Here is a 20,728-nt window from a genome sequence, read left to right as displayed (position 1 = left end):
ATAGCCTACTGCATCAAATATTTTGATCTGAAATTAATTGCACATTTTGTATCAATACATTCAGGTTTACTGATAGAAACGTGCATTATGTCACTCACTTCAGAAGAACAGCGCTTCCCAACACTGTTCCGAATACAGAAACTGGTAAAATATATCTGCTCATTATTCCACAATAATCGCAGTGACCGACACAAACTGCTGTTTAAACCTGAATAATGTCAGTCTATGGTTTAAACACAGTTTCCACCGCAGCACAACACGGCCTCAGCACAAGGTTATGCGCGCATATATATGACGTCATCAATTGCCAGTAACCAACCGGAGGCAGCAAAAACTCTGTGGATGTCTGGGAAATGCAGTCCCGCTATTGTGACAAGCAGTACAAAATACTGTATATTAAAAAGTCTTAAGTCTTAAGCAAAATGACTGTTATACTACATTTATGAAAAGATCAACCAAGAAAGAGATTAGGTTACAGAGAGGACTTGCTTTGGTGAGTCAGGTAGATGCAGGATAAACTGTGCATAGTGTGCCTAAATAGTGTGCCTAAATATTACCATGCTCCATGAAATATCTGCTATTTAGAGCAAATGTTGCGTTATCTTCGTTGTATTGCGTTTTTCTGCACCATATTTAAGAAGATCAAGATTGAAAAGACAAGCAGTTGATGGTTTTCAAAGAAAGTTTTCAAAGACAACACCACTAATATACTTGGTCATAATTAACATGGGCATTACAGGACGTCTTCTCTCTCTATCCTTTTCTTTAAAGAGGACACATTATCTCCCTTGTTGACCTTTTCAAACAGTACTCTGTGCTCTAAATGAAACACCTGTGCCATGCTTTGGTCAAAATATAACATGAATCAAGCACCAGAGGAGGTTTGTGACCCTGTAGAGCTCTGTTTTGGTGTGTATGTGCTTTAAATGCAATGGGACCCCTCAGAGTTTTCCCAGTAGACATCAGTCCTCTGTAGAGACAATAAAGATGGCAGACCTGTGCAAAAGTTTACTCTAAGCTGGAGGTGGAGTCCATGGGTGGAGATACCAGGGGTATTTTCCTGCCAGAATCGAACTTGTGATGTCACAAACGGAGCACTTTTCTCTTTGTGGTAAGACTTATGCAGAGCACGAACAAAGGACTGGATGGATTTATTTCAAATTTTGTGGGTCAATAGACACTCAGGTTACCCAAACAAATATTCAAAACACTGTAAAAGTGGATTGTTCATAATATGTCTCCTTTAAGATGAACTCCTCTACAACAAACGTTTGAGCAGGAGTTTATGAGCATGTTTTTATAGCTGCCCATGGGGGTTAATTGGTAAAAGGAAAACAGAGTCAAGGATTTTTTTTGTAGAATTTAGTTCATGGCAAACTGGTTTATAAATAACAAGCTGAAAAACATACACATCTTATTGTTGTCCACAAATTATGTATGAACAAACTTTAGTCCCCTCTCCGCTTGGGTCCTGTGTAAATACCCTCTATTGCAGTTTGTAGCACATCCAGGACACAAAGTAACAAAGTAAACTCTGCATGAAGATGAATTTGAGAACAGTGTGAAAACAAGGCCACCTCCCCCTTTCAACAAGCTCTGAAAACTTTAGGTGACACATAAAAAGTAAAAACTAGGACGTGAACATGGTGTCAGAACACAGAGAGAGGAGGAGGAGAAGCATTGGATGCAGACCTGCTCTATTTGTTCTCAGCTCATGAGGTGTGCTTGTGCGTGTTTGTGTGTGCATGTGTGTGTCTGTGTGTGTGTCTGGTGTGTTTGACCCCGAGCGCTCTCTGCTGTCAGCCTGAAGCGCTCGACCTTCACTATGATTAATCACAACTCTGCTATTGTGTCAAACCGGGCGAAAGTAACTTCCTATCTGCTTAACTTAACACCTGGATATCTCAAAGAGGTGATGATGAGGATGCAATTAACATTAGTCCAATGCAAGCAAAGTCATGCAGCGTCATAAAAACAATAATTATTATTTACCAAAGCGATTTACAGAAAACAATATAAAAAAAGAATTAAACCAAGAGAAGTATCAGATCATTGTGATCATAAACAAAGACACATGCAGCATAAAAACATCAGAACAACAAATAGTAAAAGGACTTTTCTAGTCTTCTGACCACTCAAATCACTTTTTGACGTTGCAGGTTACACTTACACCACTTTCACACACTGATTGCAGAGGCTGATGCTTTTAATCCATTCATTCAAATTCCCAATTCGGTGTTCAGTCTAAACCAACAACACTTGATGTGGCTGCAGGAATTGGGGACCAAACCCCCAACATTCCGATTAAGATGGCTGACTACCACTCTACCCCCAAATTAGGCAGCACACAGGCTCTTTAACCCTTTAAAGTCCTCACCAAGAAAAAAGCAATGAAAAAATTTTTTCTTTATATTTTCTATTTCCTTGGGGCACTAATAACAACAATCAAAAAAAATTTTTTTAACAGACCCCATAGTTTTTGAAATATTGACCTCTACCAAACGGTTGAGATGTCGCTTCATGGTAAACGTGCATTTTCAATAATCTGCATAGATTTTTATGCATTTAACTGAAATAAAAGATATTTCTATGCATAGATGACTCTTTCTATGAACATGACTACATATACAACTGAAAATTATAATATACTTTCAAAATTGAATAACTTAAAACAGCCAATGTATCAAAATACATTGACAAATACAGAAAATGTAGAAAAAATAAAATAAACTGTAGACAACAGTAGAAATAAATCAAAATTGCTCAGCTATCTGGTGGTGCAACTGCACAAATGTTTTTGGATCCATTCATTTCTGGTGGTATGCTACGAAGCATTGCTGGTTTGCATTCAAACACAGGAAAACCATGGATTTCTGGCACTTCCACCTGGACAGAGGTTGCACCGTCCCCGCTTGTCACAGTGAAGTGGCAAATGCCCACAGTTGTCATACCGCACATCTGGTTGTGATTGTGAGGGTCTTGGGCAGTAGCGTTTCTTCTGAGATGGCTCGTGTGGTGGGGAGGAGGTAGATGGTCGGCCAACTTTGGATGCAGGCTTGTTGACTTGCTTCAAACTGTGCACAACTGCCAGTCGAAACCTTTTGAGAGGGATCAGCTTCTCTTTCAGTAGGCCACAGTCCCTCTTGTAGACCAGCCTGGAATTTGAGATGCACAGGTCAAGGATGTAACCAAACAGAGGAATGTACCATCGCCTTGACTTGGCTGGAGTCTTGTACAAGTGCACCAGCATGTCAGAAAGATCAATGCCTCCCATATGCTCATTCTAGGCAAGAATGAATGATGGGCATGGGATGGAGATCTTTGCATGGGCCTCCTTGCTCCACCATTTGACAGTTGAAAGAGGCTTGATCCCACATGCATTGCTGAGAAGGTTGACACATTTGTTGTCAGACCATTTCACCCCTTCAGCTGACCGGTAATCAAAAGCTCCACGACCTTTCTTCATCAGTTCTTTGTCTGTCATCAAGGAAGCAGTGCCAATGCACTTGACACCCAGACATCCAGAACTAGGGTCAGGGCTGTCCTTTATCTCTTCCAAGGAAATGGTTTTGAGGACATTTTTCCCTCTTCTCTTCTTATGGGGCGTTGGTTTGGTAGGTGTGCTTGTTGAAGCAACTTCCTCCTCATCCAGAGAGTCAAAAGAAGAATCCCCAGTCTCTTCTACTTGTGTGGGCTGATAATCAGGATCCTCTGTACAGTCATCATCATCATCACTTAGATCAGCATCAGAGTCTTGAGGATTTTCTGGTATAAGGGCCAGAAAGGTGCGCGGCCTAGCACCATAAAATGTTTTCGCATCCATCTACTATTTGCAAAAATGAAATTGAAATACCATACTGATATATTTCATGATGAAATCACATTAAATCAACAGTAATAGTGTTTTAATTTCACAGAAATTGTAAATTATTTTTATTTTACAAAAAATTTTAATGTACCGTCTTACAACTAAAGGACAACTGAACCATTTGGTCAAGCATGTTTTTAGACAACTTTCTAAAGTCATTTCATCATATATAATGATATTATATCAAAATGTATCATATGAACATCAATTAATGATCAGAAGTTTTATTATTTTTAGCAAATAGTCCATTTTAATTACATTTGCTTAGCTTCACTACCTTTACCATAAAGCGCCAAATGAACCGTTTGGTCGAGCACGTTTTGCAAAAATTATTTGACCCTTTTTCGTCTTTCTTTTTATCATTCAAGTTACACAGTTCTGTTCAGTAACTCCTCAGGCATGATAATATGTCAGAAAACATGAGCATACATTTGAAAATTATGGCAAAAAGAGGCCTCATGTCAGGAGTGGTTTTGCTCTAGCTAACTTCCTGTGAGGAGGCTAACTTCCTCTGCATGCTATTTCAAAACGCAGTGACATCTAGTGGACCTTTTTAGTATAACGTACCTCAACAACTGGTAGAGATGGCTGAAACAGGTGGAATTAAGTAAAACATGTTTTTCAGTAAGATATAGTGATTCAAAATGTGCTCTACCATATGGTCGACCAGAACGTTAAAGGGTTAATATAATGGAGAAAAAAGGGGGCTTGAGCAGATATGCGTTTAGAAAATGTGTAATGGGGGTAACTTGGAGGTTTAACAGAACTAGGCCTATAATTTAAATATTGCACTTGAGAAATACTTGAGGAGCATCTCTATTCATTAAATCATCTTGCTGGGATTTCATCTTATCAAACATGCAGATTTATTTATCAGATGATCAGGGGTCTTATGCATTACGATGCATTTAAGGTCCCCCTGTTATGTCGACGCTGTTTCTCAGTCCAATCTGCTGTGGTTGGCACCCAGGTCTGGCGCGAGGCCTGTTGTTAAACATGTACAGTAAAGGGGGGGCCGGGAATTAATTGAAAGTCTTGCCTCACTGTTACCTAATAAGGACAGTTGGCAAAGTCAGCGCGTGAAGTACTCGAGGCCATAAGATGTTGAATTATGCAAGAGTGCAGCAGCTTCTTCCTTCAAAGCATGAATCAAAACTTTTGAAAGAAAAAAATCACGGAGGTTGTGTGGTTGTTTGGGAGAGCGCACAGGCGCTAGGACCCGGGACACGTGCGTGTGTTAGTTTGCCAGAGGGTGGAGACGGCGAACAATGAGGGAGTTGACTGGTAGGACCAGAACAGGAGCAACATCTGAGACCAAACTCACGTTCCTCTCCCCTCACTCACCCCCCAAGTCCCACTGGACCGACCGACAAAACACGCGGACGGACCTGACTGCGTGCGCAATACGCTGAGTTTTCTGCAAGATTTTTTTGGAGACTTGCTGATTCGTCCACGCGTGCTGCAGAGAGTAGAGATTTACTGAGCCCCCCGCGTGGATGTGAATGAATGGGTTCGCCTCCGTGTCTGTGTGTGTGTGTGGTACCGAAGTGGGTCATGCGGACCACTGGGGGAGCAAAAGATAAACACGCTGCACCCTCCTCCTCCTCACGCTGCTGCTGCTGCTGCCTGGCAGGTTGAGATGGTGGGCGCTCAGAGGAGGGATCCCAGCCTGTATACTCATCTCAGAAGCACCCATCATCAGATGATGCTTTGATTTAATCCGCCTCCTAAGTAAGTCACAAACTGAACAAACATCTCCAGACGCAGGAGGACTGGAATCATCTTCAGAAGAAGGGAAGAAAGCACAACGCACGGACCTCATCCAAGCTCTATCAGCAGTTTTGTATCTTCTTTCAGAGACTTGCAAGGTTTTCCTCGCACCTACTGTTACTGATAGATAATTCCCTCTTCAACGAAGGGATCCATCCATCAGTTTCCCAGTCGATTATATCAGAGCAAAGCGCAGCAGCTCTGCGCGCCGAGCGGATGCAGGACCATGGAGGAGAGAGACAGGTCGCCAGCAGGTGAGTGCGTAACACCTTGAGGCATCCTGGGGTACCTAAAACAAGGTCAAACTACATCAACTGTGTTCCGCAAAGAAAAGAATAAACTGTTATTTGTCATGTATAGAGAAGTATCAAGCATGTGTGATCTTGAGCTGTATTTGGAAGGGATTTATGCGAAACTTTGACTTTATTTATTATCCATGAATTAATCATACACATTGTCTTTGAAAGCCTGCTGTGTTATTAAGCATAGATGTCAGCAGATATGATAAAGCACTATTGCTCTAATTGCGTTAACATATGAATAACTAAATAGGTTTAATGCTTGAGCTGTGATTGAGTTTCTTCACCCACATTACTGGAGATAGCTGCCCCTACCTGTGTGTTTCCACTCTACTTTTTGTGATTCAGCATGATGGATATAAGGGCATCCAGGGCACTCTACTTCTTTTATACTTTTATACTTTGTCCAGAGCAGACAGGTGATATCTCATGCTTAATGCTGTCTAATGCATTTAAATGAGCTGCTGACTTGCCCATGAAAAACTGTGTAAAAACAAAGTTCTGGCTGGTGTAATACTTCACAAAGGGAAAGTTCAATTTCAACACAATTAAACAGAATTCAGTGTCAGTTACCATATAAACCCTGCTTGATAAATTTAATACACCTAGCATTGTTAGCTAATCTACTTTTAACATGAGGAATCAAACCCCATATTAGCACACATACATTTAAGGATGAAATTTTCAACATAAACGGTGTCCACTTTGCAAAATTGTAATGAAACTGAATTTTTCTTACAATTAAGCAAAACTATTAAGTATACTAAATATGTGTAGAGATGTCCAAAATATGGCCCATGGAAATAAGCATATATGACAACTAACAAAACAAAGAAAATGTCATGGATTATTTTATAGATCCAGACAATGACTCAATCCACCAGTTGGCACACACCATCTAAACTGATCCCAATGGAGAAATCAAATACAATCCAAATACAAAGAAATGCAGTTTTGCATCAAGGTCTGACCAAATATCCATTAAAAGTGCTTTAAAAATGAATCTGTTCAGTAAAAGAGAATGAGAACCATCAGATTTAGATTAGCTGTTATTAGAAAAACATGGTTTCCCAGGAAACCGAAAGGATAAAGCATTGTCTGTTCCAGGACAAACAGAGGACAAGAGGCATTTTTATTATGTCGTCGTTCAAGATTTATGATGAAGAATGTGCAGATTACATCCTTACCTTGAGCCATTTCAGTGAGAAAACAGCTCTCTAATGATAGACCTGCCAATCAACAGAGTGTGGGTGTATGTGATCATAGCTTCACGAGTAAATATTGTGCACAATTTGTGTTAATGGATCTTGTTATCAAACTTCATATTTTATGATCTGTAATAGTTATTTCATTATTTGGTTAATCAGTATTCTACGGACGAGCAGAATGCATTTGTTCTGAGATTACTTCGTTTCCACATTAGATTACCTTCGCAACAAATGCTAATACCCAGTCATGCAATCAAAGCATACATGGATTTGAACTGAAGACAGAGAGAGGGGGGAGGGGTTAAATGCACCCTCAGCAATCAGCATTAGTGCACTGATTGTGTTTAGAGGTTATTGTGCATGAGCTTCATCCCAGTATACTGCTAACTTGCCTTGGAGCAGAGGACAAAATGGGGATATAAATCCTCCTTGGTAGCGTTGTTACATCATTAAGAAACGTCCTTGTTTAGACCCCATCTCTGAGCCCATATTCGAGTCCAACTTCTTGATGTATTGGACATCAAAGGGATGGAATCTTTAGTATGTGGTACAAAGGGAGGGATTGGTTCACTCCCCCCACCACTGTGGTCACATGGAGTCTCCCTGTTAGAACTTGAGGCTACTGGATTGTGATAGAGTGGGGGTTAGGTACAGTACACTATGTTCCCTGGGTAATTTATTGCGGTGATATTTAATGGCTAAATTATTATTTTTTTAAAGGACATGGTCAGAATAAGGGGTGATGATAACATGGCGCTCTTTGGTTTCTAATCCCAAAGCCTTAATCCTGAACTACAATATTGTTGTTTTCTGGAGCAGAATGTTTCATTGTTGGTATTGCTTTTACAGGATTTAGATGGATCAGTGTTCCCATTTGTTCTTCAATTGTCGAGATAAAGCACACTTGACATTAGCATTGGAATAGTCTCTGACTAACTTTCATTTTGGGATACACCTTCTCAGGCTTAGGCCATCCAAGCAGGAGCCAATGGACAGCAGTGTTACTATCATGACTTTTACCCCAATGGTTGCTACATTGACTATTGGCTAGTGGGTTCACAAAAATGTTGCATCAACTTGAAACATGGCTGCTAATATGGTTGTCTTTCCAGTTGCTGATCAATCAGGTCAGAGTGAATTAATGATGATTTGTCCCAAGTGCATTGTCTAATTAAAAAAAGCCACAGTGTGAATCGGGTCCATGTGATGTGTGACTCAAAGAAGAGAGAGAAAGGGATGGCAAGGAAAGTCAGGGTTACACAGCACTTGGCCACAGCAGGGTCCCAAAAGCAGGTGATTTGTCCAAGGGAGTGTCCGTGGCCTGGGCCGCTGATTCACCTATCACGACACAGCAGGAAATTTCTCCAGCCTTGTGTTGATGGAGGCACTACACCTACCAACTCACTGGCTCTGATTTTTCAAGGAAGGTGATTCAGTTTTTTTAAATCTCTGATGGGGAACAGAGTGTCCTGGCTGTAACTGGCTGTCACGAAGAAGCCAATTTTAGTTATGATTGAGTGATAGATTCTTTAGGATCACAGTGATTTGTTTCACTCCCCAGGATGAGATGAGGGGGGGGGGGGGGGGGCAAGCAGATGGATAAAAATATGTACAATCCATAAGCATGGAGTCTTTTTAATTTTCAGAAGTGACAGTGACAAAAAACTCATCAGTCACATGTTATTTCTCTCACTTTGACAGAGGCTAAGCATGTTGAGCGTTTTGACAGTAAATTGGACACAAGAGATCAGTCTTCAACCATAATGACTCTTCAGCAGAGAGCAAAGCAACTGGTCCATTAGTAATGAAGAGAGAGGTACAGACGCGAGGCAGGCTCTCCCGTCTATTTATTCCTATAATTAGTCCCTCGTTTACATTTTCAAGACAGGAGACAAAGAAGAGGGAAGGCAGAAATGCTTGATCTGAAAGGGAAAACACTGTAAAGCTGCTGACCTTGAGTCCTCCCTCACTGCCTGGTGTCCATAAAATAACATATTTTTACAGCTGAATCACTGGAGCGTCAATTCTGTTGTTATTTCCTCACATGTATCTGTATTCATTCGTGAATCTCACTTCTATAAAGTCTTAATGCACGAACCAATGTTGTGTCACAGTTCATTGCAACTGTATCATTCACATAGTTTACCCTGGAAGAGCCAACTACTGAATACACAATGATTGTCTTTAATGAGAGTCACACGACAGTACTTTAGTCAGAGTCGTGTACCTTTGAGAGCTCTGCCTCCCACTAATTTTGACGATGCTAGAGTGGACTTTTGTCGAAGGAATATTGATGTGATCAAAAACAACCTTTAGCAATCTTTTAAAAAAGAAAGGGTTTATAATGTTGGAATGCTAACATTAACATAATGACAACACTATCCTTCAGCTCTTATGTTCGCCATCTTTAGCCTCTTAAAGAAGTTTGTTAGCCTGCTGATTGTGGCTTTTGAATGTACAGTAATTAACTTGAATTTCCCTCGGGATCAATAATCTATCTATCTCTCTATCTATCTAGATGTATTCATAAATCAAAGTAAATCAAGGTTTAAGCAGTTTGGCATTTACAATGGCGCTCTATAAAAGGTGTAAGGTCACCACAAGCTTCTTTTTCTTTTCTCATTTCTTTGTGTGGATTTGGATTAGCGGATACTGATTTCTTGGAAATGATAACTAAAGAAGCATAGATAAACCTACAATTTGTGCCATTTTTGCCCCCTTTGTGGAAAAAGTAGTATATTTATAAAAACAAATCTCATCATCATTTCAATTCCATGACACTAAGCTCAAATATTACTCTTTGCCAGAAAATGGGAACATTGTTTGGTCTGCATGCTGTAAATTACCTCGACTTCAACCCAACAGCAGCAACAAGCATTCATAAAAACTCTTTAGATGTAGCACTCCTCTAGAATACATTTCTGTGTAAAACACACGTCCAATAGCTGGATTGAATTGTTAGACTTATGGACTGAACAACATACCACCATATGAGATGGTCAACAACAAACAAATAAATAAAAAGACTGATGAGATTCATCTGTATCATCATCTTGTGCTTAATGTTTAAAAGAGAAAAGGTCACTTGCTTGTGAAGTTTAATCACATATGTGAACTAACTGACAGCTTCAACAGGTTTTAAATTTTCAATTCAATTTAACTTTTTGTAAATGGACCATGTACAATTAGAACATAATTGTGATCATCTGATGCATTGCACCAGAATTAGCCTTAGGCTAATTTACATCTGCAGTCCCTTGGCAGGTAACAAGGCCGACACATTGCTTAGTGGGATGTAAAAAAACGATGTTTTAGTTTTTTTCTCGAGGACAAACCGGCTTTTTTAAGAGGGTTGCATTGCAAATGCACTCAGCTCTTTCTGAGTAATTCCTAAATGGAGTGGAATTGTCAATCTGTTTTTGAGTGGAAATTAATCGCTGTAAAACAGATTGTTGCTGCTGAGCGAAAACCTTGTATCTCCAACTTGTGGGAGTGAAAAAAAAAACACGTTTTTTCACAGATTTGAACTTTACTACTCTTCATTGAGACAGTTGTTTATCACAATTAACGTGAAAATTGCAGGTAAAGCTCCCAAGGTTTGCACAAAAAGCCTCAGACACAAACTGTTTCTGCTGCTAAATCAAATCATCTGTATGTGGGGCTTGTTGCTGTTACCTTGTCTTTAAATGCCTCAGAGGACAGAAGAGGAGCAGACAGCATCATAGGAGATCAGCCAGGCTTGTGGTTATAGTTGAACATGAATGCTGAGTCGTGCAGAGTCTCACAGCTGCTCCCTCCCAGATGTAGGGTCGGGACACAAAGGGCCTTTGATAGAGTGTCACTTAGCGACTGATACACTCGACCTCCCCTAAACACACACACTGACATCCACACATTCTCTCTCTCTCTCCCTCTCTCACTCTCTCACTCTCTCTCTCTCTCTCACACACACACACACACACACACAACTTTATCTGCACACCTCCGGACTGCACTAAACTACAGTTTCTGGTTCACATTCAAAGCTGCGTAGAGATACCATCTCCAAACCACTCATCGCTTCAGGATTCTTAATCCAGTTTTGCAGAGGAAATAAGAGCAAAGCATCTGAAGCTTGGGTGTGTTTTTGCCTTTGTGGGCACTGACTAATGTGATTAAGATCCATGCTGGAGCAGGGCACATTCTGCTTGTGGAAAGAGAGCTGGTAAACAAGCACTCCCCTCTCTTTGATCTTGGAGATGGAGGGTTTTGAGGGGAGTGCAGGGTAGGTGGTCAGAAGAAATGTCTATCCATCTTGTTTTTAATGTTTAATCTCCAAATATGGATTACAGACTGTTCTGGATAAGAATCAACCTTTGCGTTGACTGGCTGAGGGCTATTCAGTGGGCACGCTCGGTATGAGTAGGCTACAATATTCATAGTCTCTTATATAATCATACTTGTGGTAAAATCAAGAAGCAAGACATTTCTACAGGCACTCTTTCTACAGCAGTGTTTTTTGTTCTTGGATAAAGAGGGACGAGCCAAGAACACAAGGCTGCTGCGAATGGTCGCATCTTATTTTAGTTTTCTCGCTGTCTAATCGCTATATTTATCCCACTCTTCCCACAACATAGCTGAGAAACCTCAACACCTTTAGAGCATCTCAATAATGCTTCCTCTTTCCATTTTTTCATCAACTGAATGTTAGCTTCCAAAATGCACCTAATAGAAAAAAAAAAGCGATGGGAGAAACTGGGCTGCAGGAAGAGAACAGACAAACGACAAAGCTGTTGTCTTTGAATGATGGATGAAAGAAGGCCATCAGCAAAATTGTTTGTGCTGATTTGGTGCCTATTAGTGCTTGTGTGTGTGTGAGCATGTTATGCCTGATTGGATGATTAAATGTAATTGTTTTGTGTTGGAAGGGGGTTGAACAGATACAAAGGCTAAGATCATTAGTGTGAATCACTTCATTTGCTCAAAAGGTCCATTTAATTTATTTATTTTTTATTTTGCTTTCTGTCCTTTTTACTTAACGTTTACAGGGATGCACAGTCAATCATCATCATTTGCTAAGTTTTGTCAGTTAGCATCAGCTTGACCTATTTTGAACTTTGCACATAGCAACAATTTTCCTTTTTTTTCTTTAGCTTTCGCAATTTCCCAAAAAACTTAATACCTGTTGTGCAAACCAGAAATGTGTTTCCAGGATGAACAAAACACTTTATTTTCACCCAGCTACCTGTATTGTTATTTTTGCATGAAAAGAGTGTCAAAGGTGATAGATAGTATACCTTACCATGTATACACCTCAAGGCTGTCCGCTCTCTCCACTTGTTTCCATTTGTTAGTCCTTCTAGCGACTTGGATTGATTTTCCCGTTGCTGTCTGCCAGTAAGTGCTGTCTGAGACTGGCCATATCTGAAAGCAGGCAGAGTGATCTACAGGGACAGCAGGAAGTCCAATACATTTACTGAAAGCACTCTCCCTGTTGATGCCTTCCCTGAATCGATTGTATGGAAATGAGGGTCTGTTAAAGCTGTTCGGATTTAACCACCCTCTGGGAAATGATTCACTGACATGAATAGATGGTTTTGTGCCAAGAAACGTCAAGATATGGCGGGGCATTTTGTCATAAAAACATTTAAACTGCCTAACATAATAATAGCAGAATAAAAAAAATCTAACCTAACTCTGACTGTCCTCTCCCTTTCCTTTAGTCTGCCGCACAGCGTCAAGGCGAGCCTTTCTCTGTCTCCATCTGGGCCCGGGAGGGTCGGTAGCGGTGGGGGCTCCCCTACGTCCAAAATGGGCTACTGCGGAGGAGTTCCTGTGGAGGACATGCAAGCATTGGCCATCACCTCTCTGTCTGCAGCAGATGTAGCCAAACAGTATGAGCACATCAGAGAGCTGGGGAAGGGCACATACGGGAAAGTGGACCTGGTGGCTCATCGGACACAAGGTGAGTTGGTTAAGGCATAAGGGATTCAAAACATGGCCAAAGAGCTTCATCCTCTTATTCTGTTGTTAAGTAAACCCTTACCATCATGTCAGATTAAAAATAAATACAAAATTGACAGTCAAGAAATCAGATTCCAATAGCAACCAATTTGAACCAATCAATTAGCACACAGACTATTGTCTGACAAGGATAACGCCTCTGGGAACGACAGCCAACTTTCAGTGGCTCCCACAGAAGTGGTTCTTGAGATATGCTAAATAGTTTGAAGGCCTTTTCACGTGTTCTTCTGAAAATTTCTAAACATAAGTCCAGCCTACTTTGACGCTTGAGCCGCCCTTTCACAGATGAACCTCACATCGTGAGATGTTTCTAGTTGGAGGGAGGCAGGTCATGATGTAAAAAGGATGCAGCAGAATTCTTTGTGTAATGTTAACAAAATATCCAAAATGGTGAATGGAAGCAAAAGTTAGATGCTATGGTGAAAGTTACATGCCATTGGATCTAGAATCATGGAAATCAATCGTGGAAAGCAGCTTCAGTACATGCTGAAAGAGCCGACTGGTTTTGCACCAGTCGCATGACAAAACATTACGGAATACAGTCATTGCCTTCTAAAATGCAGACTGTACCACACAGCTGGGGGGGCAGCTGTGGCTCAGTGGGTAGAGTCGTCTTCTCTCAATCGAAAGGTTGAGGGTTTGATGCCCCTTGGGCAAGACACTTAACCCCCCCATCCAACCAGCTCAGGAGCGCCTACCGGGAGGCAGCTCAGGAGCGCAGAGTGTAAACACCTCATTTCCCTTCAGGGATCAATAAAGTAAATGTTCTTCTTCTGAAAAAAAAGAGAGTGACACCTAAAGTCTTACTCTTCTAAGCCTTTATTCAGTTTTCAAAATAATCTTTTAATGAGATTAACTTTGTTTGTTCGTAAATTGTATTTAATTCAAACAAATATAGTTAAATACAACATAACACACATAACATAAAATCTCACATTTTGAATGAAAAGAGCAGAAAGAAGAATAATCGTTTATATTAGCTGCCCCTCTTTCACAAGACATTCATTAACAAAACACTTAATTCAAAAACACAACTTAATGGATCGTTAAACTTCAGGCCAGCATGCCTCACAGTTGAAGAAAACATGCTAAGATATATTAGCTTACTGACTCAAGGCCCAAAGCCTAAACATTTATTCTGTTAACAGTAAAACAAAAAAAATGTGTAAAGTTATTACTTAGTTGTAATAAAATCAAACTTATTTAAATTGCTTGGTCTGACAGTTGTACAGCTAAGCAATGTAAAGTAGCACTGAGAGAGGCTGAGGGGGCAGAATTTAGTAGTACAGCTCGTGCTCTACTGAGTATCTGTGTTCTGTAGCTAGGATTGTGAATAATAATAATAATTGATTGGTAATATGTGTTTATTGGAGGTGAGATTCAATTTGTAGATTTTATATGAATGAATGCTGCTGGTAAAATCACAGTTGTGTCTTCTCACTCCCTCAGAGTATCAGGTAAAGTCCCTTTGAATGTTTTGAATAACACTTAGATTGGCCATCCTTAAATTTCACATCTTTATGTCTCATATTCCCAGGCACCAAAATGGCCTTGAAGTTTGTCACCAAGAACAAGACAAAGCTCAAAAGTTTCCTGCGGGAGTACAGTCTAACAGGCTCACTTAGCTGCAGCCCTTTCATCATCAAAGTCCTGGACGTTCTGTTTGAGACGGAGGACAGCTACGTGTTTGGACAGGAATACGCTCCAGCTGGGGACCTCTTTGACATCATCCCCCCACAAGTAAAGATAACATCCTTCCTTCCACCCAATCAACATCCTCACTAAGCCAAAGCTCCTCCAATCAGGCGCCATGTTCAAATACAGTGCTTTTAACAAGCTCCCCTGGGATTGGAGTCCTGTCTTCGTCCTGGTTTTCTCTCTGCACAGAGCTCTCACTTTGCTTTAGTTCTTCTGTTGATGTGCAGGATTTGCTAGACTTCAAAATTCTTCTGGAGACTCATTAAAAATGGTTGCAGTGAAACTCATAATGAGGACTCTTGTCACAGTTTTTCTATGTGGAGCACATCACATTTCCCCCTATACTTCCACCTCTACAATCAATATAACATCATCATCTCTTTTCTTGCATCACCTCTCATACACTCCCCTCGTATTGCAATTCACTATTTAATTGGCCTGCTTTAATAATTTTTTTTAATATATTATTCTAAGTCTTTACACCCATCTCCCCTCTTCTCTTCTCCTCAGGTGGGTCTGCCAGAGGAAATGGTAAAACGCTGCATGCAACAGCTGGGCTTGGCCCTGGACTTCATGCACAGTAAAAACTTGGTGCATCGGGATGTCAAACCTGAGAACGTGCTACTATTTGACCGCGAGTGCCGCCGCATCAAGCTAGCTGACTTTGGCATGACACGGAGAGTGGGCTGCCGTGTGAAGAGGGTTAGTGGCACTATCCCCTATACAGCCCCAGAGGTGTGCCGGGCAAGCCGTGCTGAGGGTTTCCTTGTGACCACCAGTCTAGATGTGTGGGCTTTCGGTGTGCTAGTCTTTTGTATGCTGACAGGAAATTTCCCATGGGAAGCAGCGCTGCCGGCAGATGCCTTTTATGAAGAGTTTCGGCGTTGGCAAAAAGCAGGATGCCCGGTGGGAACATATCCATCTCAGTGGCGCCGCTTCACTGATGATGCCTTGCGCATGTTTCAAAGGCTGCTCGCAGCTGAACCAGAAAAACGCTGCGGGGTCAAAGATGTCTTCTGCTTTGTCAAGTATGAGCTAGTCAGCGAGCTCAGGAGAAGAGCGTCCTGCAGAGCCAAGAGGGGCGAGAGGTCAGCCTCAGGAGTTTGCACCGGCAGTTGCACTTCCTCCTCAACTTCCACTACATCACGTTCCTCCCACAGACACCCTGAGCCCTCAACCCCTCCAGGAACGTCATGCCTGCGCCCGGCGCCACTTAAACGTAGTGTCCTCTCCGACCCGTTATCTCCCAGAGAAGAATCTGGACCGCACCAGTCTCCAGGCCGAGACAAGAACAAAAGCCAAATGGTGATGGCAACTGCCATTGAAATCTGTGTGTGATCACGCTAATGTCAGCAGAGGAGGCTGGATGGCTTTTCACAGTTAGAACAGGCTTTGAAGAGGTGTTAATGACTAGCACAGACACAGTGGAACCAGAGAGGTACTTGAACATGAAATAGAAGCTCAGGATCACATCACGGGCTGTGGAAATGCAAATCATCAATCAGCAGTAAAGATTTGGACAGCTTATCACTGGCACATGGCGTTTAGTTTTTGATTTGTGACCAAAGACTGCTTAGCTGAGAAGCTTTGCTGGCAGCGTTTAAGAGTCTGCTGATGTTGCTCCTCTCCTCTCAGACATTTGTGTTGCCCTGTCTATACACTGTGGTGGTGCTATTGATTCCATCATTCAAAACTCTCGAAAGAGGGGTTCAGTCAGTTCACACTCATCACACAAAGTTTCTTGATTTGCGTTTATTTATTTCAGAATATATCCTCTGGGGAGGCCAAAAGGGTTCAGCTGTAGGGTGTAACAGTGATCTGGAGGAAATCTACGCAATTCTATTCAACTGCCATTTCTTGGACTTCCTGCCAACCTGTAATGCATTAAGTTTGTCATGACTCCTCAAGAGAGGATGTTACAGAGCGCAAAACAAACACACAAAAAAAGAGTTTTTCCTGTAGCAGTTTGTATGAGATGTTTTCATGTTAGTGTCTCGACTTAATAGTTTCTCAGTGATAGGCATCACCTCAGGACACTTCAGTGATTCACTTCCTGTTTCATTAGCAATGGAAACCCATGAAAAGGAAACACATCTGCCACATTTTGTTCTGCTCCCAATGAGATTTATTTCCAGTGTTAGTACATAGAATACAGAGAGTGTACATTTTCTGACTGGAAAAAAGGTAGAACAAGAAAAAGAGGAAGAAGAAAAATGTCCTTCTAGTGTTTTTTTTCTACCTACTGTGTGTGTGTGTGTGTGTGTGTGTGTGTGTGTGTGTGTGTGTGTGTGTGTGTGTGTTTCCAATGCTAAAGCACAAGTTTTGTAAAGGAGGACTATTCTTAAGGTAAATTATGACTCTGTATTGTCAATAATTTGATATTTCTAGGAGTGCACCATAATATCAGGTAGTTCATCTATGTAGCGGTACTACTTTTATACGAAAGGGGAAGGGGTTTCAATGTTTTATAGGTACTGTCTGGGTAACGCACTGTATGTAGCAACAAAATATGACAAAATGTACAGTATATCACAAAATTTAATATAGAGAAATATGAATATGGTATATTAAATGGTAGCAGCTGCTCTCCTTTTTTTCCTTTCACTATTTTAGGTTTTGTTTCAATTGGACCATGTTTTCTTGAGCCACGACTCACAAATTGGTAATTAGGCTTCAATTATTTCTGCATTTTCCTTTTATAATAACAGTTTCATGAACAACTCTTTTCCCTGTGGTGCTTCCTGGTTGCCAGTGATTACAGTCTATTTTGGCTTGATTTAATCAGTTTAAGCAACAAGGGGTGCTTTGCAGGTCGACACCTTACCTATTAATTTGCAAAAGGTGCAATATTTGATTTGCAAGATTATCTCCCAATTGCAATATGTAGTGGTAAGAAAGGTCTTCTCTTCTCGGAATTGATAAAATGTATCACAAGAATATAACAGAGCCCTGGTGTCGATTGTTTGGAGGGACGACCTTTGTGTCTCAGCCGGTGCTGTTCTGTGAGTTGATGATTGATCCTGAGCAGTTCACAAGCTCAGCTCTCGAACAAATACTTATTATGAAAGCAAACTCCCAGTGAGATCAGTGCAAATGCTTCAGTGTGTGCTCATAGCCATCAATTTTCTAGCTTGAATTGCATTGCTGTTATGTCTGGTGTGTGTGCGTGTGTGTCCATGTCATTGTTTGACTGATTGCCCATCCTCACTTTCCTTATTTTCCCACTCCTCCCCACTCCCAGCCCATCAGCTCTGTCGCTATAGTGACAGTGCCCGTGCTCTTCAGGTTTTGGCTTCTAATTGAGCTCAAATGAAACAACCGGTCACTAACCCTCCCTCCCAGTCTCCCACAGCTCCTCATGACAGTTGCTCAGCTTATTATTCTCGTTGGTGCTTTCTGTGTATTTTTGCAAGCCAGTTAATAGACCAAAGTCTTTATCCAGTCTCATCGGCCATATTAAAGCTGCTTTTGGCTCCCTTTCATTTCTCTCTCTAGTCTCTACCCATACCCTTCTGTCCACAAAGTACAGCTGCTAAGACTGGCCGCTGGCTGCCTCATAATCTGTCAAAAGGTAATCTGTCACATATTCTCATTAAAGTTAAACCATTATGTGATAATGAAGGATTTAGCCAACTAACTGCAAATTGTTAAACAATATAGCTTATCCAGTGTCTGCATTTGTTTGTTTGGCCATCACAAACAATAATTTACCAACATCCTGTATTCCTACTACTGCACTGTCTCATGTGCTTGGTGATCATTAACAATCTCACTACCAATTTGGAGCACATTAACTACGTAATTGGGATTTAAAAGATGTTATTTAAAATCATTAATTTTCTCCATTTACACCCATACATCTCTTTAAAAGAGATTGATTATATGTGTCATAGATGTCAGACAGTAGCTGATTAGTTTCAACATTTCATTTTTGCCAAGGCTATTTTTTTTTTGCATACAACCAAATCCCACTCAAACATGAGTCATGAATACTACTCGGGCTGCAAGCTGGACCAGAATTCATGACATACCAATCATGACATGGTGCATCATGACAAGACATATCGTGAAATGACTCATCATACCATGACTGAGCAGTAACCGCCGTTGCTGAAAAGTTAAGCCAATGTGTAGGTGACAAAACACTGCAGTTCCTTAAGTGTCCCCTCGAGTCCGGGTTCAGAAGCCAGAGAATTTCCTTTTGGACCCAAAGGTCCATATCACAGCAGAAATAAGAATGTTTACAGCCTGGTATAAAATGCTTTTGGTCTCTATAGCTCATTATTTTCTTGTTCAAAACTGTACTGGGAGTATCATGTCATGATGTTCATAACCTGAAGCCTCATAACTTCCCATATACCACAAAACATTATAGCCTACCTAGTCATAAATAAACATCACACAGCACAACACAAAATCACATAGCCTATCATATGTTTACTTTTAGCACCGGCCCTGACGGTTGTGTTCTGATGTGTGCAGCTGTGGCTTCATTAGCGTCCATAAGCGTCATTATACTCAGTTGCTGGTATGTGCACTGTTTTGGCACGTCATGGACTGTTATCACAGGAATTATGAAGTTCAATGACAAGGTGTCATATTGAATTTTATTAAATCTTTAGGGAGAAGCCTTCCATAAACCAAGTCTATCCTGATCCGATGATCGAACTGTTTTCTGCCAGCAAGTATTGTTGTTGAATAAAATGTAAATACTGTATGTATTGTGTCTTTAATGAAAGAAATAAAGAATAAACTACATGTTAATATATATGTTGGAATAAATTTATGCACCACATCTAATGGCTCCAGGGTATTTCTGTGGGTTGCAAGGAAACACTGTGGTGATATTTCTTTTGCTGTGTGTGGGCAAAACTAATTCATCTCAGATTTGCACAGTCCCCAGACTGCACATTATATGAAGGTCAGCCTGAATCGCATGTGATTTCCTGAGGCTTTGGTTTGGATTGCAAGCAAGCCCCCAGACTATTTGAATATGCTGACTTCCTTCTGAAAGCCCAATTAATACATCTGTAGATAGGGTTTATCTGCTTCCCCTCATAGAGCACATAAGTTCAAGGACATTTAGATACAGAGCTGAAAATGGCAACATTAAACAGCCCAACCCACCTTAATACTCGGCTTGATTGTCCGAGCAGAGGAGCTGTTATCAGACTACGGTTCAGACAGTAACTGTAAGCTGTGGTGTATCTGCCACTGAAGAAAGTTAATCAGTTCAGACAGGGCAAGACACAGCAAAGGTCAGCCATGACACACAGGGGCTGTGTAGTGAGTGGAAGCTTGTCATTTGTGATAGCCTGCTCTTTGCCCTTAAAGGGCTACAGCAGCCGAATGTCAGCGTAAGAGTCCTAATTGTTTTAGATGAAGCACTCCAAAGAGAAGACAGAAAATGTCAAACCTGGGCTAAGCCAAAAAGTGTCCTCCAGATCACTAAATAAACCTGTTTGTTCCATTGTATCTGCTGTGCAGAGTGTTTTCACTGGGTAAAGCATTCAAACACAGCAGAATTTCTCAAGCCCCATCACACTGCCAGTTCAGTTCCTGAAAGTCTCGCGTTCAATGTAAATGACACAGAGGCTTGACGGTGGGACCAACTGTCCTCCCGCCGAGCCATCATCGGAGGCAACAGAGGCTGATAGGGGCAAAAATAGATCAATGGAGCTGCTGTTTGTATGTGCACGTCTGAGTGTGTATGTGCTCCTGCTCCTTGTTTACACGCAATTCATCTGGTGCTTCTGAAAAAACTCTAAACCACTGTAAAACACCAGAGATACACTGTTGTATGAATAATAAGCACTATTACAATGTCCCATGAAAAGTCGACTTTTCAAGATTATTTTCACACTATAAGATGTTTTATGTTA

General features: G+C 41.0%; 2 protein-coding genes across 6 annotated transcripts in view; one reads left to right on the top strand and one right to left on the bottom strand.

The window, feature by feature from the left end:
- Positions 1-20,728, bottom strand: part of LOC306817423 (retinol dehydrogenase 13-like) — a 35,378-nt gene that overhangs the window by 4,292 nt on the left and 10,358 nt on the right. Inside the window, exon 1 of one of the 5 annotated variants that reach the window (XM_079334252.1) lies at positions 12,427-12,875. The exons of 1 other annotated variant lie outside the window; for it this stretch is intronic. In XM_079334252.1, the coding sequence (XP_079190378.1) occupies positions 12,427-12,755 (329 nt within the window). In that variant the 5' untranslated portion in view covers positions 12,756-12,875. Of the gene's footprint in view, positions 1-98; positions 311-5,749; positions 5,835-12,426; positions 12,876-20,728 lie in introns of those variants that run through there. 3 more of the 5 variants (XM_079334255.1, XM_079334256.1, XM_079334253.1) reach the window with 3 other exon arrangements.
- sbk1 (SH3 domain binding kinase 1) lies at positions 5,807-19,635 on the top strand. Its single transcript, XM_079334257.1, has 4 exons — positions 5,807-5,892; positions 12,848-13,089; positions 14,686-14,888; positions 15,357-19,635. The coding sequence occupies exons 1-4, from the start codon at positions 5,855-5,857 to the stop codon at positions 16,182-16,184; spliced, it is 1,311 nt and encodes a 436-aa protein (XP_079190383.1). The 5' UTR covers positions 5,807-5,854; the 3' UTR covers positions 16,185-19,635.

The sequence above is a fragment of the Symphodus melops genome (genome assembly GCF_947650265.1).
Source record: "Symphodus melops genome assembly, chromosome: 21".
Taxonomy (NCBI): domain Eukaryota; kingdom Metazoa; phylum Chordata; class Actinopteri; order Labriformes; family Labridae; genus Symphodus; species Symphodus melops.
Note: the sequence above shows the minus strand (reverse complement) of the source record. Positions and strands in the feature narration are given on the sequence as shown.